Source organism: Periplaneta americana, chromosome 16 (assembly GCF_040183065.1).
Source record: "Periplaneta americana isolate PAMFEO1 chromosome 16, P.americana_PAMFEO1_priV1, whole genome shotgun sequence".
NCBI classification, from domain to species: Eukaryota; Metazoa; Arthropoda; class Insecta; order Blattodea; family Blattidae; genus Periplaneta; species Periplaneta americana.
This window is the reverse complement of record NC_091132.1, coordinates 84,778,087-84,806,078: the sequence shown is the minus strand read 5'-3', so window position 1 is coordinate 84,806,078 and position 27,992 is coordinate 84,778,087. Positions and strand designations below refer to the sequence as shown.

The following is a 27,992-nucleotide window of genomic DNA, read 5'->3' as shown; positions in this document are numbered from 1 at the left end:
GATGTAAGCTGTTCAACAAGTACTCGTTACTAGTAAAAAAAAAAGTTTTAGAGAGAAATTACTATGTGTTAGTATTGTTTGCAACTCTTCCTTTCCTATGTAGCTCTGAAATAAACATTCCTCAGAAAACACATGAAATTGTAGATTTACTGTCATTTTTTTATTGCATGAAAATATGTTGAACCTTAAGTCTAAAATGCCCTCTATTTTACTTAGCTTGGTAATAAAAATAAAATAAAAACTAAGATATAATTATTTATTTAAGTTTATTTAACAATTGTAATTGCAATGTACATACAATCAATTTTATAAGTTGTAATGAAGACAAGCCGAATATGAGAACACTAATGTTGTACAACCATACACTCATTAGTATCACTTACACAAAACCTTAAAACTAAGTCATTTTCACTCAGATACTTCAGTGTTATTTATAAAGCTCTCAACCGAATAAATATATGTATATACTTTTTCACAATGCGCACAAACACTTAAAATTAAAATGTTACCACACCTGTAGTACACTTGCAAGATATAACAAGTTACTCCCATCTTATGTTATTTACATTATTTGATACACTTGTTTCAGTATCTTAACTAATTCACATAATTATCACCACTTTCATCAACCCACTATTGGACGTCTTAAGCGTCATCAGGACGGATAATACAAATTAACTTTCAAGTATTCCGTCAGTACTTTTATGCTACAACATCATCAGTTAGCCTATCTTAACATTAATTATCACATAACATTCAGAACATCATATAGGCCTAAGTAAAAGCTATAGAAAATACCAGATTCAGACTTCAGTAAGGCATGTTGTGTTCCTAGTACTGTAACATCATTCAAGGTAAAAGCATTTACCAATAATTCTCTTGGATCTATAAAAATTAAATTGATTACAAAACATTCTTGGCACCATATTTTCGTTATGTACATTTGTATATAAATTATTGAACACTTCATATACTCAAATATGGTCTTCCTCGGTGATCGAGTGATCACAACGCGTCTCATTAAATTTGTGGTTTCGTAGAATCAATCTTGGATGGAGGCGTTGGATTTTTAACCCTTAAGCAGTCGCGCGATGTGTTGTCAACACTCCAGTCTTATAGACGGAGCTGTTAACTACATATTGAGTAAGTCTATACTTCTGAAACTTCTAGTGCCTTTGTTAGAATTGGTAAGGCAACAATAACCGTAAACATGTTTGAAATCGGAATTCGCATAATAGTTATAATAACGGTTTAAGTGGTGTGGGATGATGCCAACTTACTGCACTCCTATTGTAAACAGTGACAGTGACTAAACTGACCATACTTGTGTAACAAAAATAATGGTAATTATCTATAAGTACTGCTTTTGGTTTTTTATGAAATTAATATTTTAAAACTTTTTGGTTATCATTCATAATGTGATAACACTTAGAAAAAGTGAGCGGAAAACAATCTTAGTTTTGATTTTAATATGTTTATTTACTTACGGATATCGGACGTTTGGAAGTAGTGGGCAGCCATTTTATGTTTGATGTTTATAACAGGACAGGAACCGTTTCGCTTTGGCGCATGCGCTGACCTTTCATGGAGTGGCGACGTGGCGTGATTTTTACGTAAATTTACTTTCATGTGTACATTCCAGCTGAAATCAAGCAGTTTCCTTCGCGTCCTGGTTACAAATTTTTCATATACGAAGGTTAGGTTTGGTTAGTTTAGGTTTTTATTATCAATTCCGCGCAATATCCTGTAACTAGTCGGACGTATATAAATCGATATTTGATGACTTCACGTTAATTCGATATTAGATTATTTTCATTTTGTGTCTGTCACTTTGACATTAGTTCTGGTGATAGAAGGTACTTGAAGTTCTACGTCTCGTGATGATGGTTTGTGTGGAGGTTGCGGTATACGTGCTACGGAATTTATGTGGTTTTGTATGGATGAAAAAGAGTTGCGTGGATTTTTGTTTGGTCTTGGCGTTTTGTGTGATAAATATGTAGTCTATGTGAAAATTTTGGCTCATGTTTGAAGGCAGATTCAAAATCTGCATTATTTTGTCATGGAAGTGGGAGAAATGTATCCACCTCTTCATTAATGTAAGATAAGTGATCGTAATTACTTACTGAACTGTTTCGTCTTTGATTTAGGTTAGGTTAGATTATATTAGCTTAGGAATGTTAAGTTGATCGTTATTATAAATTGAAAAGTAGGCCTAATTACTTTCGAAGTTGTCTTATTTAAAGTGTTTTTTTCTATTTTATTTTTGTAAAGTTTTTGTATTTTGAATTTACTTTCGAAAATTGGGAGTTTTCAGATTTTTTCTTCAACTTTTTCGAAATTTTAACGCTTTCCGCTCATTTTTCTAAGTGTTTTAATTTTTGGGGCAAAAATCGGAGGTTTTTGGAATGCTTTTTTTTTCTGTTGTTGAAAGGATAGAACCAATACTTAGACCTATAGAGATTTACCCAAATAATAACAATTAATGTTAACTAGTGACTGTGAGCACAGAAAAATCAAGAAAGTGGTCTGAAAAGGAAGATAAAAAGTAAATTATGATTAGGAGTGAATAGACGTTCGAATATTTCGTGTGAACCAATATTGAAATATTACCATTACTGTACATTATAACATTGTGATACGTATTAAAGTATTTCATGTAGTTTTATAATTCAAAAAGCGCTGTATTTTAATTGTTCACTAAAAAATATCCCAAAAAACCGTTACATTTGAGATGTCAGTAACGACCCGCGCGACTTTTAATGTTACAAAGTTAGGCGCGACTGCTTAAGGGTTAATGAAGGTTAAATATTTCCTTCAGAAGAGAACTAAATTTGAGAGATTCTTTATTTATACAGAGCCATCCATTTGTTTGGTGCCACTGTCTGGTTAATAACTAGATAACATAAAATATTGAAATAATTCAGGATGACCCATTTGGTGCTGCTCGTGGAATCAGTGTATATAGCATTACACAGCACTGACCTTGTGCGGGCCATGTTTCGGCATGCGCAGCTATCTGACGCCGCCACCATTCTGCGACTAGGAGCGATGAAAAATAAATGGATGATTCTGTAATTACAGCACGAAGAGAATTGTTTCTAAATGAAACAATTTAGCAACTAACTAAAGTTTCTATGGGTATAGCTTGAATACAGTTATACATTAACACAAGTTATCTAGGTTCATTCTGACGGGAGACATGCAAGAGCACAAAAGTATATTTTGGTTTGAGTTAAAGCCAAGCAAAACTTATAATGGTTGAATGAATGTAGGTCTATTCGATCTAAAAATTCATAAATGAGTAGAGATTCAAAGGCACTCGTATGAAATGCAGGGAAGTGTTCAGTCGGAGGGAGAACTGCAAATTCACAGTCTATTGTGCGTACTAACACCCCTGAGACGATGAGATGTCCTAATTAATAGATATGCTATAGAGGTAGACTCAGTCAGTTCCGTATAGAAATCATCTCACATCCTAGTTATTTCAGACCTTCGCGGCGTTCGGTTAATATTCATGAAAATCATGGAGAAAATTGTGTCCGATTGATAATCTGCATTTTGCATCAATTAAGTGACAATAACGTAGAGGAAAGGTAAGATACAATTCAATAGAGAGAGATGCTGAAATTTGTAAACTTCAGGAGAAAGGGTGCTCTTGAGCAGTTATTCTCCAATCTTGTCTTCCGCAAGTAGGCCTATCATTTAATATAGTTTAATGTAGTTCGAAAGTGAAACGCGTATTTTGTATCGTTCTGTTTCTATGTATAAAGTTAAAATGGTTTGTGTCAAATCAGGTCGAAATATTTCAACAAATTAAACTTTAATAATTATCATTTGTCGCTTTCAGTTTCTAATTTATCTCACTGCTTTCAATATCTATTTTGGTTGACAGAGCCTTGATTATGACTTCACAAGAATCGCGGTCAGAATTTTCGCTCGCACAGGATTCACTCAAATCACAGACTTAGTTCTGCCTGCAGAAGACAGAGTACGGCCCACCCAAGCGAAATAAAAATGTCGTTTCATGAACCCGTTTCCTTCCCAGGCAGGATTCGAACCACGAAAATCTTAGTTACCAATCTATCATGCTCTGGAGTGAACAAGACTCTGAAATCAGCCACAAGGGTTGGTCCGGTTTTTTGCCACTGCTGTACTTCCTTTAAAAATGTAGTATATTTTAGTATAGTTATTTTGACACTTTTACTTCGTCATACTACTTTTGACCAAAACGAAACGTTACGAAAGGAAGTCTTTCAACCAATCATGGCTGCTTATCGCACAATTTTATAATTTCCCTAGCATTTGTTTGTTTTTATCATTTCCCTAGCATTTGTTTCTTTGCTTGATAACATTTCAAACTGCAAATTCTTTACGGTACTATAAAACATGCTTTGCGATTGTCTTTGTTTCCTGCATAGATAGTCGACTGAAAATGTCGACCACGTTCAAATGTTTCGGTGAAGCTAACATTAGTGAAATAAAATTTCAGTAAGTCAATTTTTTATTATATTAGAGTACTTTATTTCTTATAATCTCTATATACTTTTTTTAATCGTGTAATAGTCAATTAAAGCCCATTCGAGTTTTAATTTTCTCTGGATAAATCAAAACCTCTAGTGAGATTACTGTTGATAAAATTCATATACAGTACACACACAAAACCTACGTATTACCCAATATTTCCATGATTATTGTGTAGAAAACCACCAGGCACGAAGTTCATTTTCCACTTCTGTTTCGATGGCACCACGTAGCTAACTAAAAAGATAGGCTACGGCGCGAATCGGAGTCACATGGTTATCTCGGTCTAGTCATGGCCATCGTGACAATCGCCTGATATAAATACAAGTTCAAAGTTCTATTTAAAAAAAAAAAAAACAAAGAAAACAAAGGAATTGCTATATTAAACTCATGTTAAACGTGCATTTATATATAAACTTGTTCAATGTTGGCCATGTTATGACTAAGAATGTGACGTCGCGCCGTAACCTATCTTTCTCGTTAGCCACGATGGTACCACGCGTGACGTCAGAGTAAACCTTTCATGTCAAAACGTTATAATTTTTCTTTCTTCTACCTCGAACATAGACATTTCACGTAAAAAATTATGGCTGATTCAAAATGCAACTTTCTTTTGAGTGAAGGCTGGTTCACAATAAACCGGGAACGGAAACGACAATAATAACGAGAACGGAAAGATTATTAAAATAAATATATAAATATATAAACCAGCCTTAACCATATATCTTAAGGCACTGTAGTGATATAAATTCGGTTAGATTGTTACGAAAGTAGTGTACACTGTAGGACATGGCTAATAAAATTTATTTGACAATATCTTAATAATGAAAATGGATAATGGGAGACTATCCAATAAGTCTCTGAGTCTGATGAAGAAAATTCGACTAATAGAAATATTTTCTTCGAGCGTACCGGTACGCGTGCAGTTGTCATTTCACCATTACTCCAGTCTCATCATATTACTTTACTGACGCTGAAAAATATCCACAGTTCTGAATAAAGTCAAATAAAATTTACAAATTGATTCATTTGTACATGATTATAAATATGTATAGGCCTAAACGAAAACACACCATCATCGTCCGTGCCTTGTCTAATTAGATATTTGATTGCTAGCCAGGCGATGTTGAGCGGGAGTTATGCTGTAATTAAATACGGACTAATAACATTCCATTTTAGTTCCTGGAGTCAAGCAGGTCGATGTCAATGTCACAACGTGTAAAATTCTCGTGCCTACATGTCTAGACTGTTCAGTAATAAGTAAAGTCTCCTCAGGCAGCGCATAAAATATGGAGCCAGTTAGCAGATCTAGGCCGAGAATAATTCGAATTATAATTAATAGTGACACCAGGCCTTCATGGTGGCCAGAGTGTGCGTTCTCATTGCACCTGCACCGCGCCACAAATACTTCTATCGTTTTACAATCACTTAACTAACCCTTTGTTTTGAGTAGGCTAAGCTGTATTTTCCTAACTCTTTTTACTGAACTATTTAGAAGGTCAAAAACTGCAATTTAGAAGTCTTTGTCGCTCAAAGTAATAGAGAGTATGAGAAATGCCAATTGGGTCTCATTATTCAATGAAAGGGAATACCCAACCGCACCTCCCCGCGGTGAGGGATAGTAATGCGTACAATGCAGCGAACGCGGCTCTGAAGACCGAATGTTCGCCAGTATAAGCGATCACCTTGGCTATTACCAACGACCTCTTTGAGGGTGGATGAGTTGAGGGAAGTAGGTTCCCCAACTATAAGTTACAAATGACTTCTAAAAAGCGGATTTGCTGCCTTACAAGATTTGGTGTGGGAACTTCTAAGGCTAGGAGAAAATACAGTGTACTCGGTTAAAGTGAACATTCGGCTATAGTGAACCTAAACCGTTGGTTCCGACTCGCATACATTAAAAAGTACATTAATATTTCCGTTTATAGTGAACCCTCGCTTCTGTTATAGTGAACCTTAAAAATTGAAGTTACAAGAGTTGTATCCTGGCAAATTCTTATTTGAAGTCTAACTTTCTTGTATAAAATTAAAAGAATGTGTTGAGAACAACATTCTAAGTTTCGTACTCCTTTAGTCAAAACACAAAGGTAGGATTAGTGATTCTAGACAATAAGCTGAACTGTAAATCCAGGCAACGCATGACGATCTTGCCTCACTCTACCGTCGAAGGTTTACCATTCTGTTCTCAGGCACACTACTCTACTGCTATCTCTAATCCTCCACCGTCAAAGGATTGCCTTTCGTTCTCAGAAACATTTACATTATGGTGGATAGCATAGAATAAAAGGAAAATGAAATTGCCTTCTTTTATTAAAAAAGGACGGACATTATGCCCAGAGTATAAATGGAGATAACATTCCGATGGCTTTCAAACTCCATCAACTCCCTCCCAGTTTCCATTAAGTGACCCGGGAAATTCCAAGGCTGAGTACGCAGTCACACCATAACAGTGTTTGTCATTTCTACCTGATCAGTCTGTTTCTACTGTTCGAACAGTGAATATGCTGTATAAAAATGTCGAAGCGTAAAGTGTTTTCTTTGGAAGATAAGGCGAATATTATAAGTGACATTGAACATAGCCTTTTCAAGTGGACGTAGGTCGACATCATAGTTCAAGTAAATCAACTGTGAGTAACAGTATACAGTATAATCCATTCCACAAAAACGAAATATTTTAATTACTGTATAGTATTTTATTTTCTTGTTCATAATTTCATTCATTCCTCTCATTTAAGATTAGGGGAGAGACACTTCGGATATAGTGAACGAAATATGCAAGTCCGCAGAGGTTCACTATATCCAGAGTGGACTGTACTCCGAATTCAAACTCAGGGAAGGTGGAACTATGTGAGCTGAGGTGAAAGCAATCCATCTAAGGGAACGAATCCTGAACAAAAACGCTGGTCCTCTAGGTTGGGGGTTCTACGAGAGACTGCTAATCTCTCTAGGTAAAAATTTAATCACTCATAAAACAGCAGTAAGCAATAGCCGGATAGACGATTATGAAAACAACATCAGCAATAACTCTAGGAAAATGATTTTGGATTCATCTTGGAGAGGCAAACATTCTAGAGGATATTTTAAAATATACACCACATGGAACTTGATCAGTGTGACGGCCCAGAAAAAGATGGGCGGATCAAGTAATTGCTACAGCTTCGGAATGGGGAAACAAGTACCCTGTCCTTGAAGAGAAGAAGAAGAAAAAGACGAAGAAGACGTCTTTTATTTAACACTAAGTGTCAACAATCCTTAGCTTTCACGAATGTACTAAATTTAAGATAAAACTATTGTTTTCCTATATATCGAATTTTTCTATACGTACTCAAAGGAAGGTTTATACTAAATATTAATTTTCATAGAGGGATTTCCAGTATGCCCAATTGTTCTTGAGTCCTTGAAAATTGTGGTAAACCGTCGCTTTTAAATACCATTTCTAGCTACTTGAAATTTTTCTTCCTCTACCGCTTTTTACAATCTGTTCACAACACTCGCTTCTTCCTCTGAAACCACACAAAATCCCCAAAGTGTATCTTTATTTGCTAGGTGAACACTAATGGATGTTACCTACTGCCTAGGTTTGTAAAGTTCGAGTGGTTTGCAGAAGTGAAAAAAGCTGACAGAAACGACGTTACTTGTGTGGAAAGATGAAAGGAAGGTAGGTAGGTAGGAAGGGAGAAACTTGTGGTTCTATCCCTTATCTGCTATCTTTATTTGTTGGGCGGACAGTAAAAGGTTCAGCAAGCTATTATAGATCTACAACATTAACAAGAAGTAAACATTGACGTCCTAGATGCAACTTTAACCTTACGAGCATGGTTTTCATGTAACGTGCTTTCTTTAACCATTGAATGTAACCTACTTCACCGGATAAGTTTTCGGGTTTGAGTCCCGACGACAGACAATTATCTGGACTGTGGATTCTGTACAAAAAGTTTCCGACTCCGACTTGCTCATTAAAACTCAATAAAAGTAACAATGAAAGATCCATTAGGACTGATAAATAATGTTATAGGATATCATTACCGTCACGTGACCATAAGAATTCTTTTTAGGCTGATCAGCTATATTCAAATGTAATCTAATTGTTATTGTAGGGAATAGCTGATGTCGGTTTTTATAGTATTGGAATCAAAGTTATTGAAACTTATTCCCACACCACGTGATTCGACACGTCATTGATTCTCCCGATGAAGAAGAAGAAGAAGAAGAAGAAGAGTTAATTATTTAAAGACAATAAATCAAGGTCAGACTCAATACGTTTTCCGACTTCTCTCAGAATTGCTTTCCACTTCCACTCCTTTGCCCTGATAATTATGGAGAGTCTTTGCCTGCGAATGGGAAAGGTATGGTTCATAGATTAGCGCTTTTTTGTGTTCTAGTAGGTTGCGTCCATTCTGTGGAATTATTTGTGAATTGCCTAAGTTTCTACAATGGGACGGCATACAATGTACTCCCGATTACTCCATATCTGGTCTAATGACCAGGAGAATGGGTACGAATAATTCGGAAGGACGGATAATCAAAAAAGTCTGCCTTTACTGTAGATATCTGCAAGGATCATGTTTCCGGCGAGTTGTTACAATATTACTCCTTTTCTAAAAGAACTGATTTATTCTCAAGATAATACGTGTATTATAAACAAGTTCCATTTTCTGAATTAAAATGTTTTAATGCTGTACACGTGTTATAAATTACGAGAATTTGTAATAGTACTTACAAAACTACAGTGTCTAGAATAGGAGGGACAAAATTAAATTTATTTTGTATGAAATTATTTTAATAGGTACAGGAATTTTCAAATTTAAGTCTTGAAGCTACTAATGGTTAAACGAAAAATAATGAGTTGCCATTATTGTAACGTTCCCAGTTACATAAAAATCTTTAAATCATAATAATTGATAACAGAAAATGCGACGCAGATTATAGATAGGTTATATTAATTTATAATACATTAAGCGCTTTTCTCTTAACAAGAATTCTAGATGGACGTGACAAATTCTTTTCTTGAAATTCCAGATCATACAAAGGAATAGGAAGGTATTACTGAATAATTCAAAGAAAAAGTGGGAATTAAAAAATCGTTAGCAGAAAGGAAGATAGAAAGTTAAGGTTCTAATCTCATGATTATTGATGAATGTTACTTGGAAATTTCCTCAGAGCAGGATATAAAATTCTAGTGGAAAATTATGTTTTATGTAACTGTTAATATTCACAAGACAGGCTATTATTACCTTCTTTTCTTTTGGTGGGCATTCTTCAATAATTACAAATATTCTCTCCCAGTTTTTTTTATAGGCCTAATTGAATAGCTATGCGGAAAAACGTTGCAAACGACATTATATTTTCTCTTGCAATGTTTTAATAAAAACACGTTGCACGTACTTTCTTCTACATTTTAGTGAACTCTGTTGGTTGAAAATGAAAGTCGAACCTTTAATTTAGGCTGTAGAACTTCAGAAGTTGTAAGTTTGTATCACCGCAAGAAGATTTTTTGTGTACAACAGGAAGTACCCACCGAACAGCGACATACGATTGGATCTCATCCTCGGCTCTCTTGACTGCGCATGCGCGGTCTTTTACAAGACATGTGACAAGGTTAGTGGGTTAGTTGGGGAATATCTAAGTGACATGAGGCCGAGGAATATGTGAAAAGATTACAATGATTTAAGATCCTCGGCTTCACGTCACTTACATATCCCCTGAACTAACCCACTAACCTTGTGGCATACCGTCATTTCCCCATAACTATGGTCTTGGAACACAACTATGGTCCATAACGTATTACCTCGTTTATCTATATTTTTGCTGTAATGTAGTTTGAAGTCCACTGCAGCTATCTACGAACGGTCTAGGTTACTTCTACAATGTTCTTTGAATGGTTGTATCGTGGATCATAGTTGTGTTCCAAGACCATGGTTATGGGAAATGACGGTACATTGTAAAAGACACGAGTGGTTAACTTGGCTCTCTTCACTGTTCTATAGGTACTTAAGGTTGGACACAAAAATCTTCCTGCGATGAGACAAACGTGAAGTTGTGGGATAATGTTACAATGCTATGCATTAATTAATTATTTATTTCTCTGTTCCTGTGAAATTTTAATTTGACGCTTGCAACGTTTTTTCGCTTTCCAATTCAATTAAGATTGAACATTAAATTGCTACATGATATAGGTCACATAACCAAGGATTGTTTATATTTTCAACTTTGCTTTTACTTATTTTAGAAATTATGCATAAAGAAAAATATTGTCTTAGTACATCAGATGATCCAATTGAATATTGTGGCTTGGGTACATGCATCTCTAAAATCTGATCGACCGAGCTGTCACGGTCCCGACTCTGATCTCTGTAACCTCGTCATAGTGGGAGGGAACGCGCCTTGTCAGTGAACTCTGCCACACACCATTCCGGCTTCCATCCCGCTCAGCTGCCCGAAGTAAGGATATCCTGACTTAGCTTCTGATGGCGAGTGTGGAGTAAGGTTGGTGGCGCCGTAGTGCGATGCTCCGCTAGCAAACAGACTGAAACAGAAACAAAACATTTCATGTTTTAGATTTTTACAATAACTGTGCTTTTAGGTATTCCACCGTGTGCTGGGACTTTACATCTCCTAGTTTCAGAACTGCATACAGGTTCCATATATATATATACAGGGTGTTTAAAAATACGGGGCATAATTTCAGGTATGTATTTCCCACATGTAGACAATCAAAATAGTTCATTACAACATGTGTCCGGAAATGCTTCATGTGTCCTCAGAACATGCCACAATTCGATTCCGAAGGGATTCCAAATCAGGCACCGGAGACGAATAAACCAATGATTTTAAATGGTCCCACAAGTAGAAATCGAGAGGGTTCAGATCAGGTGAGCGTGGAGCCCAAGCAATTGGGCCACCTCTACCTATCCATCGATCAGGAAACCTTCGATCCAAGTACCGGCCAGCCGTACGACTGAAGTGTGCAGGAGCGCCATCATGCAAGAAGTGAATGTGTTGACGATTGATCAGTGGAGTGTCTTCTAAAACATGAGGTATGGTGTTTTCCAGGAAGTTTGTGTACGCCTGCCCCGTAAGTCTGTTTACAAGTACATGGGGTCCAACTAATCGATCACCAATGATACCGGCCCACATGTTGAGGGAGAACCGCACCTGGTGATGAGATGGAACAGTTGCACGTGGGTTTTCATACGCCCATACATGCTGATTGTGGAAATTTGTTATGCCATCTCGTGTGAACTGTGCTTCATCTGTAAATAATACTAAGGCAGGAAAGTTCGGATTTACACCACACTGCTGCAAGAACCACTGACAGAACCTAACTCGTGCAGGGTAATCTGCTGGTGACAGGCCCTGTACACGTTGCAAACGATAAGAATACAATTGATACTCTTTCAACAGTCTCCAGACAGTCGTATGAGAAACACTGACTTGCAACGCTACCCTTCGTGTGCTGATAGAAGGAGTCATGTTCACAGCCTCCATAATCTCCTCCTGTACTTCTGGGGTTGTAAATCTTGGTCGTCCCCTTCCCAAACCAGGAGAGTTAAATTTTCCATACTCGCACAGACGGTAATGGAGACGTACAAATGTCTTCCGATCTGGATATTGTCGCTGTGGGTACCTCTCCTGGTACAAACGACGAGCCAGCGCAGCATTGCCGTCCGCCTTACCGTACATGAAGTGTATCTCTGCCAGCTCTTGATTTGAATACATGTCGCACAGTCTAACGCCTACACAACACTGAATGTAACCTTCGCCTCGGAATGAACTGTCAGAGTACCCTCTTAATGCCTCCTTTGACGGCAACGTCCTGCGGAAAGAAAAACGTTCCGGTGAATTTCAATGTTGTGAAGGCCATAACTAGGAAATAAAGCATTTCCGGACACATGTTGTAATGAACTATTTTGATTGTCTACATGTGGGAAATACATACCTGAAATTATGCCCCGTATTTTTTAAACAACCTGTATATATATGTGCAACCTTTTCACTCCCTTGTTCTCCTTGTATTTCACTTGTCCTCCTTGTCGTCACCTGTCCCTTGTACTCCTCTTGCTTTCCTTATCGTTATAATAATAATAATAATAATAATAATAATAATAATAATAATGTTAGGAGAAAATCCAGAAACGATTAGGGAAAACACGGAAATTTTACTTGAAGCAAGCAAAGCGATAGATCTAAAAGTAAACCCCGAAAAGGCGGAAGTATATGATTATGCCTCGTGATCAGAATATTTTACGAAATGGAAATATAAAAATTGGAGATTTATCTTTCGAAGAGGTGGAAAAATTCAAATATCTTGGAGCAACAATAACAAATATAGGCTAAATGACATTCGGGAGGAAATTAAACGCAGAATAAATATGAAGGGCACAGAGAAAACAACGAACAGAGTCACAATTCTCATAAGGTTGAAGACATCATTTAATTTAGTATATTATTGCAAAATTTATGTGTTTTTCTTATCAAAACTGGCAAAGGAGAATTATCACTACGTATGCAACCATCCTTTCCTACTTTTTAATTAGGAACAGCAATAAAAATTGCAGTAACATACTGAATTAGATGATGACATCACCCTTAAGAAAACTGTGACTCTGTTCGTTTTTTCTCTGTAACCTTAATAAGGGAAGTGCGTGTTATTATTCGGTTGAGAAGCGTTTGTCATCTAGTCTGCTGTCAAAAAAGCTGAAAAACAGATTTTATAAAACAGTTATATTCCTTGTGGTTGGGAAACTTGGACTCTCACTTTGAGAGAGGAACAGAGATTAAGGGTGTTTGAGAATGAGGTTCTTAGAAAAATATTTGGGGCTAAATGAGGTGAAGTTACAGGAGAATGGAGAAAGTTACACAACTCAGAACTGCACGCGTTGTATTCTTCACCTGACATAATTAGGAACATTAAATCCAGAAGTTTGAGATGGGCAGGGCATGTAGCACGTATGGGCGAATCCAGAAATGCATATAGAGTGTTAGTTGGGAGGCAGGGGGGAAAAAGACCTTTGGGGAGGCCGAGACGTAGATTGGAGGACAATATTGAAATTGATTTGAGTGAGGTGGGATATGATGATAGAGACTGGATTAATCTTGCTCAGGATAGGGACTAATGGCGGGCTTATGTGAGGGCGGCAATGAACCTGCGGGTTCCTTAAAAGCCATTTGTAAGTAAGTAAGTATAATAATAATGGTAATAATAATAATAATAATAATAATAATAATAATAATAATAATTGACTACTAGTAGTAATATTCGAATTATTTTAACAATGTGGGTATATGTTTCATTGTCAACTTTCAAATATTCAATAGGATTCACTCCGAGGAGTCTAATTCACAACAAAAATTTTAAACGTTAATAGGCTGAAGTCAGTGGTAAATTAACAAGACAATTTTAGCTTTGAGAAAAGAAATGTATCGTCGTTTACAAGCAAAACACATTAAGTCAAAAATATTACTTCTGAAAAAAGGCGTGTATAATGTATATAATGCAGGTCCTATACGTGAAATCTTAAAATTGAAAAATTAAATACACATAAAGAGAAACAACTTATTAAAAATAATATTTTGAGGATTCAGTTTTGTCAAGATCTTTCAAAACGCTTTTTTCTCAGAGGTAATATTTTTGACTTAATGTGTTTTGCTTGTAAGCCGACAGTATTTTAAGGAGAAATCAATTCTTTTGGTTATCGAGTAGTCCTATTATTATCGGTAGGTGAAATCGATTTTGAACACCTACTCGATAATGTTTGGTCGAGGCAATATGTTTCATCGCCATTCTGTATCGGACAGTAATATAACGGCGAATCGTCTGTTATTACTATAAGGTGCATAATGTTTCCCCGTCTTTTATACCTCCAAAGGTAAAGAGAATAATTACTTATTCATTAAATGAAGCCATCCAGTTGTATTTATTTCTTCTATTCTATTACATTAATAACCGCGTGAATTATACCTTATAATTACTGAACCCTTATTCTCAGCATAGACTTATAAAATCTTGGAGCTATGAAATTTCTAATTTTATATCAGAACTATTACGTCTATGTGAGTATTGCTGTATTCTTAGCTTTCTCATCGAATGTTGTGTTACGTTTAAGTCTGCATTGCATAAAAAGCCTAAACCAATACCCCTGATCATATGTAACAAGCTTATCAGATTGGCCATCCCCATGTTATGAAATGGCAACATATAAAAGAGAACAACCACTCGGATCTCCACTGTCGAAAATGTATTTCTTGGTAACGACAGCTACAAGGAAGTACTGCTACAAGCTGTTACTCCATACAATTCAATTAGGGTTAACCTTTAACGTGACTTCTTTCGCAGTCGCTAGATAATAATAATAATTTATTTATTTAATCTGACAGAGCTAAGGCCAGTAGACCTTCTCTTCCGCCCAGCCATACTCTAATACTAATTGAATACAATTGATTACATAGTTATTACATTAATATCTAGACCATAAAACAACATGAAAGTAAATAATGAAAGTTGGATAAGTAATGTTAGTGTGACAATAATAAACATTGGCAAGAAATAGTTATAATAATAATAATACTTATAATAATAATAATAATAATAATAATAATAATGATAATAATAATAATGAAATAATTTAGATATTTATCTGTGATATATATAACCATTAAACATTGAGAAACCTGGAACAGCTATTATTGTTAACAAGAATTGTTAGAAAAATATTTCGTTAGCCTATTCTTAAATTGGTTTGATGTCTGACAGTCCCTGACATTACTCGGTAAGGAATTCCAAAGCCGAGGAACAGCCACAGTGAAAGAAGATGAATATGAGGATGTTCGGTGGGAGGGAATGGATAATATTGAGGAGTGTTGTGATCGTGTGTCTAGGTTATGATGGGTGGATAAATTTTGAAGACGAGACGCAAGATAGACAGGAGTGGAGAAATGCAATATGTGAAAGAGAAGGGAAAGACAGTGGATTTTCCTACTATCTTCTAGACGGAGCCAGGACAACATTTCGAGGGATGGTGTTACGTGATCAGCCCGGCGAATATTGCAGACGAAACGGACGCACATATTATGAACATGTTGTAGTCTCTGCGCCGAAGTAACGCTTAGGTCAGTAAGCAGAATATCACAGTAATCGAAGTGGGGCATCACGAGTGTTTGCACTAACATTTTTTTCATGGAAAAGGATAGAAAATTCTTCAATCGCCTAAACGAGTGGATTAATGAAAATACTTTTTTGCAGGTTTCTGCAACTTGAATGTTCCAATTTAAACTTTTATCCATATAAATACCTAGATTCTTTACTGATTCACTGAACGGAATTTCGGTGCTGTATATTTTAATCGGGAAAAAATTTGGTATGGTAATAGTGCTTAACAAAGGTGAATGGCCCACAATGATTGACTGTGATTTTTCTGGATTTAGTTTAAGTCGGAATTTCCGTGTCCATGTCCAGATTGAGTCCAGATCGTCATTAATTTTAGTTATTGCATCATTTATTTCGTCAGTGTGGAATTTTATGTATATTTGAAGGACGGCAGCATAGTGAAATTGATCAATGTTATATCATAGAAAGTCCATTAGGCTGTTCAGGGCCAATTCTTTGGATTCTTCTGATCTTATCTAGATGGACACAATTTATTCCCGTGACTAGAGGACAGCATAAACAACTCAGAACATCACAGGACAATAAAAAGAAGTTCCGTGCCTAAGACGGATTTGAACTCAGTACCGTGACCTTCACATCATGTTAGAACTGCGGGGTTTATTTGATGCTTACACTGAGGTCTACTGTCATTGGAGATATCCATTCAGAATTCAACCAAGAATGACTTTCCACTTCTCCGTCTTGCCATCCTTGATACTTCAAGGATGTGTTTATTACCCGACTTTCTTTCGTAGCTCTTGATTACACATGGGTGAAACAGTCTTCTAGCATTTAATTAAGTCATGATAATTTTCAGTCCCAAGGTGGAAGAGAATTAATCGAAATATGATGTCATCGCTTTCACATAGAGTAACAGAAGCTGAAATTACAGTTGACACAGAAGACTTCCTGAAGTCCAGAATGTGATGTTTATTTTGTTTGCTGGTGTTGGTGGAACAAAGTACAGGTTGTCCACAGCTGGGTGGCCGTATACACTCGGCATCTCACTGCATTATTCAGAGGGAACCAAAGTATTGAAAAATCCCGCCCATTTAATACAAGGTGGTCAAAGCTATTACTGTCCATGATTACACCGGTGGTCCGTGCCTTTCTATTGTGCAAAAGGCGCAACCCCCCTTCCATCCTACCCGTCCATTTTCTTAACTGCACATATAACGCCTGTTCATTATTTTTCAATTTATTTTCAAGTCCATCTCATGCTTGTATCCTCCAGGCGACATATTGCAGCTTGTGATTCTTGGCTCTCTGGCTTTTGTTTGGGTGGTCTTTCACAATATCTGCCACGTCCTGATGATTGCGTGGCCGTCTACTACTCTATTAACTTATGAGAAAGAGAGAGAGACGCAGGATTGATATTTTCTGATGCAGGCACTATTATAAGAGCATGCTACAATAATGATTCTATCAATGTCTCTATCAGAAATAAATTTCTAAGAGCTGGAAAAAAATCGCTGTAAGCGTTCAGAATACAAATCAGAAAACAGTGGCGGCCTAAGTGAAATGTTCGTAACAGATCAATTCGTATGGGGCATACAAAATTGTCTGGCTTCAGTGGATCCTTCGGAAGGAAAGTAAATCCGTCACTCCATTCTCGACCAATGTCAATGTCACTGGGGAAATGGGAGAAGAAAGATTAAAAGTTTCGCAAAAACGTCCACTTAGCAAGGGAAACTGAGACTGAGAAAAGTGTCTATGTGAGCTCCAAACCTGTTAGCCACTTCTCTCACTCCAATTTTCGCCATTCCATCGAAAAAAACATTGGAGAATTCTCTATTTAATGTATCTCGAGATTTTCCATACGCCTTTTATTTTACTTCAAGTTGTGAACATAACAGGCCAACCAATTAGACTACAATGCTCATTTATAACTACAATATTAATTATTAAATACAAAAATTACATATATATATATATATATATATATATATATATATATATATTTACAAAGTTAAGGTGAAAAAGACAATATAATTATATAAATACAAGGAACATAAAAATATAAAGAAAGATAGGAAGAACAAAGTCAAAATAATGTAAATATAAATATTAAAATAAAAGTTAATATGATTGAAATAATAATCTTAGTACAATAATAATCTTAATACAAAGCAACTGAATGTAATATAAGCTATATAATTTTCAGAAATTAATTACAAGTGCATCTGAATTGTTTAAGGCTCATAAAATATCTATTTCTCTTAAGGTATACAAACTATTACAAGTACGAATAACTCTATAAATAGTCCACAGAGAGTATAAATTTGTATTTACTTTTGGAATAAGAAGTATTATTTGTAAGGAGTATTGAATGGGACATAACAAGAAATATTAATATGTGTACTAATATAATCTATTTTATCATTTATTAATTTATATAAAAACAGTAAAGCATTGCAATCTCTTCTATTTGTTAAGGTTGAAACTCAGGGGATGTAGCAAGTATGGGCGAATCCAGAAATGCATATAGAGTGTTAGCTGGGAGACCGGAAGGTAAAAGATCTTAGGGGGAAGCCGAGACGTAGATGGGAGGATAATATTAAAATGGATTTGAGGGAGGTGGGATGTGATGATAGAGACTGGATTGTTCTTGTACAGGATAGGGACCAATGGCGCGCTTATGTGAGGGCGGCAATGAATCTGCGGGTTCCCTAAAAGCCATTTGTAAGTAAGAAGTGAACCGGATAATCAGTCGTAGAAGAATGTTGAATTAAAACAATGAAGAATATTATTTTCCTTCATAAAACATATCCTTTGCTCTAAGTCATAAAATCACGCTGTAAGAATATAGTTATTTATTTTCCACTGCATTTGTTGTATGTCCGTTATTAAAGGAAATACAAACTAGTAATGCTGGTCACCTAAATACAGTAGGCCTATGTGGAAAGCTAGACTGATGAACTGGTGAATGTGATAGAGAAATACTGATAAAATATGTCCCAACTCAGTTTTTGGCTATCAAATTCCACTTGTGTGTTATAGGATTTGAATCCAAACCCCTCACGTTAAAAGTAGATGGTAAGATTAGAATAGTTATGAATGAAAAATCTAGAAATCTATGCGAAAATTAGCATCTTTTCATTGTATCTCAAGACATTGAATAACTATCTAATTCTAAATCTGTTCGTCATTTGTCTCATTATGTTCTACGCCTTTACATAGTCTAAAATGAACTTACCTACAAACGCCTTTTAAAGAACCCGGAGGTTCATTGCTACCCTCACATAAGCCCGCCATCGGTCCCTATCCTGTGCAAGTCTCTACCATCATATACCATCTCCATCAATTCCATTTTAATATTATCTTCCCATCTACGGCTGGGCGTCCCCAAAGGTCTTTTTCTCTCCGGCCTCCCAACTAACACTCTATATGCATTTCTGGATTCGCCCATACGTGCTACATGCCCTGCCCATCTCAGACGTCCGGATTTAATGTTCCTAATTATGTTACGTGAAGAATACCATGCGTGCAGTTTTTCGTTGTGTAACTGTCTCCATTCTCCTGTAACTTCATCTCTCTTAGCCCAAATATTTTCCTAAGCACCTTATTCTCGAATACCCTTAACCTTTGTTCCTCTCTCAAAGCGAGAGTCTAAGTTTCACAACCATACAGAACAACCGGTAATATAGCTGTTTTAAAAATTCTAACTTTCAGTATTTGTAAAGCAGACTGGATAACAAACGTTTCTCCACCGAATAATAGCAGACATTTCTGATATTAATAAATCTGCATTTAATTTCCTCTCTAATGTGATTTATATTTGTTACTGTTGCTCTAAAATGAACTATTTATAAAACATCTAGCTGTTGGGATTCGACTTTATCACAGAACTGTGATTAAAGCTGTAAATATGTAGTAATTTTTTTTAATGTTCCTGTAATGAAAGACAATAAATTATGATTAAATTTAACACTTTTATATTCAATACTTTTCATAATCTAAAGATGGAACGATAAGATTTTATAATTGAAATAAGATTTGAAAAATGGAACACAAAATACGAAATTGATTGTTTATAAATTTCTTTTCATATATCTGATGAACACTTATTTGATTTTATTTTTTTATGGAGAAGTAGGTCTACAATTTAATTCTAAATTACTGAAACCAGTATGATTGCATTGCACTCGTTGACTGTTCGTTGGCGGTTTAGGAAAATTCACTAATTCGTTGATATTTTGTAACTCAACTGCAAGAGAGCGGTAAAAAAATGTTTTTCCCTTCGCCTTGCATTCTCGCATTCATTGCAGTCTTCTCTTTTCTCGTTTTTTGGCTCAATTTTCGGCGGTTCATTTGCACGCCTTCTTTCACGTCATGCTCTCGTTCGTTCAGCTCCAGATTAATGCATATTTTCTTCCAAGAACTTTGTCAAAAATATATTTTCACTCATTTGTTTTAACTGTATAACGTCACAACACTATACAGAAGACGCATTGTGTAACAGCAACCTCATTCCTACAAATTAATGCATATTTGTGTAAACTAATCGAAAACCACGAACGTCAACAACTTTATTCTCACAATATCGTAGCAACAACATATAAACCCCTCTTCAAATGTTCGTCACAGAACTTTGTTCCACAGCGTTTAACCTCTACTCTCTCTTAAGAAGATTCGTTCAAAAATTGAGATATCTTTCCTAACATTTCCCTATTAGTAAAAACAATAATTGTCAAATTAAAATTGCTTGCACTGGTAATAAATTCAAGCCTTTCATAGCCGTCACTTAAAGATACTGTATCAACCGTCTTTAGTCTTGACAATATTACAGTTTGCTTCACTAGTATGTTGTTGCCGAAGAAATTTAGGTTTTTCATTCCGTCGGCGCAGTTTACAAAAGACATTACGAAACGTTGCTGTAACTAAGACTGCAACTGCAAATCAACTTCAACAGACAGTGTTGAAATTACGCAACTAATTTACCAAAATTGTGTTATTGAGCAACAAATGTAGTATACAGGAATTTAACAGCTAAGTAAACGAATGAACATGTATGCTTTTCCTCTGTTTTCTATATTGTGTAATGGCTGGTGTATTGCGGTTATTTTCTCACATAAATTTACAATTGGGTTTACGTTAGGAAGTTATCATTTTTGATCTAGTGTTATCATTCTTGTCATTGGATTCAAGATTTGAGAGTTCAAACCCAGCGGACAGCTACGTGTTAATAGCAGCAAAAATACTTAACATTGTAACTGAAAAACGCTGAAACAATTTTAAGTTTGGGACAGTTAGTAATATTATGATTTCTTCAACAAGACCCAGAAATAATAATAATAATAATAATAATAATAATAATAATAATAATAATAATAATATTGTGTAATAATTCCTGCTGTTCATATAAATCATAGATAACGGCATTCATATTTGATTCATATTAATCTATATTTTTTCACATAAAATTTCTACGTAAGATTTGAAACTATGACCGAAAGTTCCAAGTGACTCTATTCTTCAATTCTATAGATTACGACTGTCAAAAGTAGACATTGGAGATCATAAAGTGTAACTTTTTGATATGAAAAAATATTATGTGGGACATTTAGGGTGAATCTAAAGCCTTGGTTATTCTGAACCGAGTCCCGCGTCGCACAAATCCGGACTACAAGAGAGATAGTGAGTGGTTTCTATAGTTGCGAGGTGCGCAGACCTCGCATCTCGCAGTTATAGAAACCACTCGCTATCTCTCGTGTAGTCCGGATTTGTGCGAGGCGGGCCTCGCACCTCGCACGTCGCATGCGTCGGTTCAGAAAAACCAAGGCTTTAAAGATATGCAACTGAAAATAGATAGACAATTCGTTACGGAAGAGAGGCGTAGCAGACAATCTACTATGGATACAACAAATGCGGGGAATTTTTTGAATGAATTAATTAATCGATAAAATAGAAAGGAGGAGATGTAAGTTGAGAGGTGCACGAAGTTCATAGCGTTCTATGCAAGGGCTCTCCAATGGGACTCATCTTAAACTTTATGTGAGCAGTCTAAAGTCCTCTTGTTTCACTTCGTCCACACTGTCCTACTTGAGGAACTTAAGTAAATTTTACATAGGGAAAAATCGAAAGGGCCTTCATCTAGTAAAATGTTAAATGGCTGGACAATTATTCCAACCGCGCACAAGTATCCGCAACAGTATTGACAGCTACTACCACCGCATCCCATTTCCTATTACCCGTCCAGTCGTCGAGTAGAGGGAGGAAAGCAGCACCGCCAAAGTCAAATCCCTGATGCCTGGCAGAGATCTAAGAAGCTCCGCTAATAAGATTCCATTGCCAGCCGATAATAAGTAAACGACAGAATTTAGAATTCCGAAATGTATACCGGCGGGTGATAAGTCGGTGGCCCATTTCTTTCAGGACATATCCGATATTTGTCGGAATGTCTTATGGAAACCACCGGAACTCACAGACAGGATGAGTGGTCTCAATTTAGGAGGCCAAGCCAATAGGTTCATTAATAGTAACTAATAAAAATTGAAGAAGAAATGCGAGGCTTTAAAATATGCGGCATCTATAATTCCGAAGCTTATGAAGACATTAACAAACTAATTAAACTACGTAAAGATTAATTTTTTGGTCCTACTGGATTACCTGTTATGGTACTAATTTTTGTTAATGGAGAAAAATTCGCTCCGGTGCCGAAGTTCGTACTGGGTGCTCTAACCACTGAGCTACGCCAAGGCTCAATCCACGGAGTCGGATCGAATCTTTCTTCTTTTGATTCTTTTCCTTAGTAGTCTTACTCCATGTTCAACATATATGTATATTGACACAGGCCTATTAATTCTAATATTAATTTTTCGCCATAAAGAACAAAAAGTAGTCTAACCATAACAGATAATTCTGTAGGAACAAAAAATTAATCTTTACATAGATTATTCGCTTTACAGTGCATATAAAACTGTGGAATCCCGGCCGCTAAGTCACTCAAATGAGTGCGCTCCTTGTGTGATGAGTTGTGATGACTTAATACATGTATATGTCAATATATATTTATATGTTGAACATGGAGTAAGGCCACTAACAGAAGGAACCAAAAGGAGAAAGATTCGATTCGAATCCGTGAACCTCGGCGTAGATCAGTGGTTAAAGTACCTAATGTGTAGAACTGGTGGTCCCGGATTCGATCCTCGGCGCCGGAGCGAATTTTTCTCCATTAACAACAATTAGAAACCAATTAAAAAAGCTTACGGAGTTCAAAATGTAACACAGGCTTTTTCAAAATATCGTTTAAAATTATAACTAATTTAAAACAAATAATAAAAGTGAAAAATCAGTTTGCAAATTCAGAATGAAGGAAAATATATCCATGCATAACTTCATACGGATAATAGCCTATGTAATATGTTACGTAATTGACAAAATTAGTAGGCTAATTATCACACAATTTAGTATAAATAATAAGCCTGACAGAACAGAGCATACAACGAATGGCGGTATCACTAGCGATGCTGTTTTCCAGAGACTTTTAGATCCGTTAGAATCACAAGCTTATGTACGGTACTTTAGTTATCATAAACCTACTGCGTCTAGTTTAGCTTACCGCAAACTGAAAATGTTTTAAAAACTTATTTCAATAAAATTTTGTCCAAAAATGTATTGGGTTTTAATATTTGATGTTGTCACATACATCTCACACGACAATCAAATTCTCGCGACATTTTTTTCGGAATTTGTATCAAGAACGAGCAGAATGTGAAGATAATGCCGCCACTGACAAATAATACTGGACGTGTTACAAGTAAAGAGAAGTAGAGAGAGCCTTACGTAAGTAGAGAGAAAATGTTGGTCTCTCTCTCTCAGTCTTCAATACGAAATCCTGATTGCCTTCCTTTCAAGTGAGAGGTAACCACTGGTTAGCAAACCTAGAATTACAGCCGAGCAGGGCTCCCCCCTCCCCACGACACCCTAGCATTTTAAAACTATAGAACCTAGCTGCTCGAGAGAGGGGGAGAGGGGTACCGCGGAATGCTATTATTACTTATTCGGTAGCTGTTTCTATCTCTACTCGCCGACACTGGTAGCAGACTGTCTGTGGTGAGCTTAATCATTTTCCAGAAGCAAGCAAGTGAACAGGCAGATAGACAGGCGGGACTAGTGTACGAAATGACATGAATTACAGGTGCGCTTTTTATTACGGCTTGTCTTTAATGTTAGGGTTTGTCCAGAACAACAATTCCCTGTCGGCTGCGAACGGCATGGTCCGGTCCACCTGAGAGTCGAGTTGGTTTACTCAATGGGAATATTGTAACGCGCTTTCTTTGAGACTGTAGATTATGACTTCGCTATTCTATTGGTCCAGAAATTCTTCAATTTACTCATCAATAATGTATTCATCATCATCACCATCATCAGTTTCAGGGATTCGTCTTTCTAGACTAGAGTTCTAAACAGTTCCGTCTTCAAGAATGAAAATTGCTTCTCTTCATCTTTCCTCTGGGCGAGCTCTGTCAATCTTTCCCTCAGCTCTGTAATTAAAGATTTATTTCGGGAATCTGTCACTGTCCATTCTTTCTAGAATTCTAGATGTTCCGTCCATTTTATTACTTTATCTACTAGATTACCTATGTTAAATTTTTATCTTCGTTATACAGAAGCGAAGTGAATTTAATTAGCTCACATGTATTTTGTTGGTAGATAATGAAAAAGCATTTGATCGTGTTCTAAGGAGCAAACTATAGGAAATACTGAGAAACAAGGGATACACCATTCATTATTATTTAACTGTTACTAGCATTATATGTTACTAATATTTATTGCATTTATCTGATGCAAGTAACTATATGATAAAACATTGTAATAAATATAAATAGATCATTTTCTTAATTAATAACAGTGTACGTTTCCACATAACTGATTTCTTAGCATCGCCACAGATAGGCCTAAACTTGAATGTACTTGTCATTATCTCTGTCACTAGAGAGTTCTTAAAATTTATGTTTTCCCCGCCAGTCATAAAATATTTTGATATGATACCTCTAGCATCAACGGGGAGATCGATAACTGAAACTTGATTAATATATTTCAGTAATATTATTGTATTTATATTGGTAATAATGAACAGTTTGACTCCTAGACACTTTGTTTTTCAGCATTAATTCCCTATGATTGTATGTTAGAAGTTTCGAAGAGAACGTTAGGATGTAGACCTTCGGCTCCCCCCTCCTACCAATAATGCATAACACAATGTCAATACGGCGGTTACTGTCGTCTGCGATACAACGAATTTTTTTTGTTGATTTCGAGTTCGTAATTTTTTTTCTGTTTATTATGTGCTTATATAAGTTGTGTTAACTCTCGCTAAGTGGTTTTATATTTTATTTTATCAATCTTAGTTATTATTTTATTGTTGTTAATATTTTTATTTTATTATCATCTTTATTATTAATATTAATTAATTAATATGTATTACTATCTTTGTATTATCTCCGTCACTGTTATTCTGTTATTATTATTATTATTATTATTATTATTATTACTATTATTTCTATCATCAATATTGTTATTGATGTTTGTAAAATTTATGTAGGCTCTACTGCACTGTACCCGAGCACGAGCACATGCTCATTTCGGGTATCTATTCAAATGTACCATTTCAAATATAAATTATAAACAAATTTGAATTTGAATGTAAGGAATGTGATAAAAACTATGTATAATGAAACAAAAATAGCAGTAGATAATGGACACAGAATAGATGACATAGGGAGAGGAGTATGAAAACGATGCCCTTTGTCACATATCCTGTTCAACTCTTCTTTGAGGATTTAGTAAAGAACTGTTTTCAGAACATGGTAGGAGTGATATTAGAAGGAAGAAGAATAAAGTGTATGAGATTTGCAGATGATATGACGTTGTTAGCAGAAGAGGAGACGATAATGGAGCTAAATGACGGCTGTGAACAGTAAAAATGAAAATAAATATCAAGAGGACAAATGCCATGGTCATAGAAAGAAAAATAAAGGAGGTAAATTTGCGATTCTAAATGAGGCAGTAGAATAAGTGGACAGCTTCAAATACTTGGGATGTACCTTCTATAAGCAGTAACATGAGCTGCTGCCAGGAAGTCAAAAGGAGGATAGCAATGGCTAAGGAAGCTTCTAATAGAAAAAGGAACTTTTCTGAGGACCTCTGGAAAAAGAACCAAGGACAAGACTAGTGAAATGCTTCGTGTGGAGTGTAGCATTGTATGAGGCAGAAACATGGACATTAAGACGAAGTGAAGAGAAGCGACTAGAAGCATTTAAAATGTGGATATGGAGAAGAATGGAACGTGTGAAGTGGACAGACAAAATAAGAAATGAAGCTGTGCTAGAAAGAGTGGGTGAAGAAAGAATGATGCTTACACTGATCAGGAAGAGGAAAAGGAATTTGTTGAGTCGCTGGCCAAGAAGAATCTGCCTACTGAAGGATGCACTGGAATGAATAGTGAACGGGAGTAGAGTTCGGAGCAGAACGAGATATCAGATGATGGACGACATTAAGATATATGGATGATATGCGGAGACAAAGAGGAAGGCAGAAAATAGGAAAGACTGGAAAATGCTGGATTTTTCAGTGAAAGACCTGCCTTTGGGCACAACACTATGAATGAATGAATAAATGAATAATGAATGAATGAATGGTTGACACAAAAGAACTAAGAAATCAAAGTATTAAACAGGGGTATCCCATGCTCTGTTTTGTATTTACTGTTTATTGATGACGTCATAGATAAGTGGAAAAATAAATTTATAAATGTGATATTTTTAGATAATAACAATATCTTAAAGACAATTTTATTTGCTGATGACCAGCCAGTATTGGAATATCAGAAGACAGTCTGCAAATAAACAAATACAATCTTCAAAAAGTTATGGATTAATATAATCTAAAAATCTTTACTACTAAAACTAAGGTTTTGATCTTTCAAGGGAAAACACCTATTATATGCAAATTAGTTATTAATAATAAATCAATTGATCAGATTTCGAATTTTAACTATTTGGGCTTATCACAAGACTGCAGTAAAGATAGGCTAGAGATATTAAACTAAACAAATGTGGAAGGATACATGGGACTATCAGAAAATTTTTAAGATAAAAAAAACGCAAAGAAATACATACATGAAATTCTGTAAAGTCTTACCAACTCCGATATTGATGTATAGCTGCGAGAACTGGGCAATAAAAAAATGAAAGAAGAATAGGCACTACGAAAATGAAATTTTTGAGAGCAGTAGCTGGTGGTGTTCAGGCAAGAACAGAAATTAACACATCCGCAAATAGTTAAATAAGCTTATATATAATTTAGAAGAAACTATTACACAAAAAGAACACAAATTGTACCACCATATTTTAAGAATGGACAAGAACAGACTACTGAAAACAGTATTAAATTGCAACCGCAAAGATACCGAGATATTGGACGACCTAGAGTAAAGTGGCAAGATGAATTCCCCCCGAAGAAAGAACGGGTCAAAGGCCTAACCCGTGAAGCAGATGATGGTAATGATGATCTTCATTTACCATTCGATCAGCTCTTCTCTACCAAGTTAAATAAATAAATAAAATAAATAAATAAATAAATAAATAAATAAATAAATAAAAAATAAAAATTGATAGGAATCTCATCTCTGCTGCTCATATCCTATGGTTCTGTTCTGTAAAGCCGGGTGCACACAGAATCAGATGCGGCGCGACGGTCGCGAGCAGAGACGAAGAGATACGGAGAGACAACATTGGATGACTGCTTGAAGTAGATCGCGAGCAGAGTGATAGCTACAGCGTATTGCGCATGCATTAGTAGCCACGTCCACGAGTGCACGATTTCACCGGCGTATAGGGAATTACAAGTATGAACACTTCAATTCTGTGGTTAATTTTATTAATATTGTAGTTAAACTTAATTCTGCGTATCCATTTTCTAAGCGATCAATGTGAGTGTGTGTTTTTTATTTATACAATGCTTTTGTGCTTTGAAAGTAGGTAAGTAGGCCTAAAGGTTTCTAAATTACGGCTATCCATTTAATTCAGTGAAGAAAGATGTCTTTCTCTTCACCAAAAGTCTTCATGTGTTAGGTTTGTCATTTGTTCATTAATTACCCTCGCATAACAAGGACCTTTTAAAAATATGTTAGTTTGTAGAGTGTAATATTTAAAGAACTAAAAACTATTAGGTGGGCAAGTACATTGCTTACACTTAAAATGACATTAAAAGATCAAAGAAATAAAATTTCTTTGATTTGACACTTGAAGAATGCTGCAGCTGCGCCGGTAACCCAATCCGCAGAATATTTTCATTGCTTTCCTCCTTCAGATCTCTGTAC

General features: G+C 35.8%; 1 protein-coding gene across 1 annotated transcript in view; it reads right to left on the bottom strand.

Annotated features, from left to right (window-relative positions):
* Nucleotides 1–264: 264 nt before the first annotated feature.
* The window catches only part of LOC138716547 (protein gooseberry-like), a 374,575-nt gene continuing 346,847 nt past the window's right edge, over nucleotides 265–27,992 (bottom strand). The window contains exon 7 of the mRNA XM_069849706.1: nucleotides 265–11,047. Within this exon, the coding sequence (XP_069705807.1) occupies nucleotides 10,909–11,047 (139 nt within the window). The 3' untranslated portion in view covers nucleotides 265–10,908. The remainder of the gene's footprint in view (nucleotides 11,048–27,992) is intronic.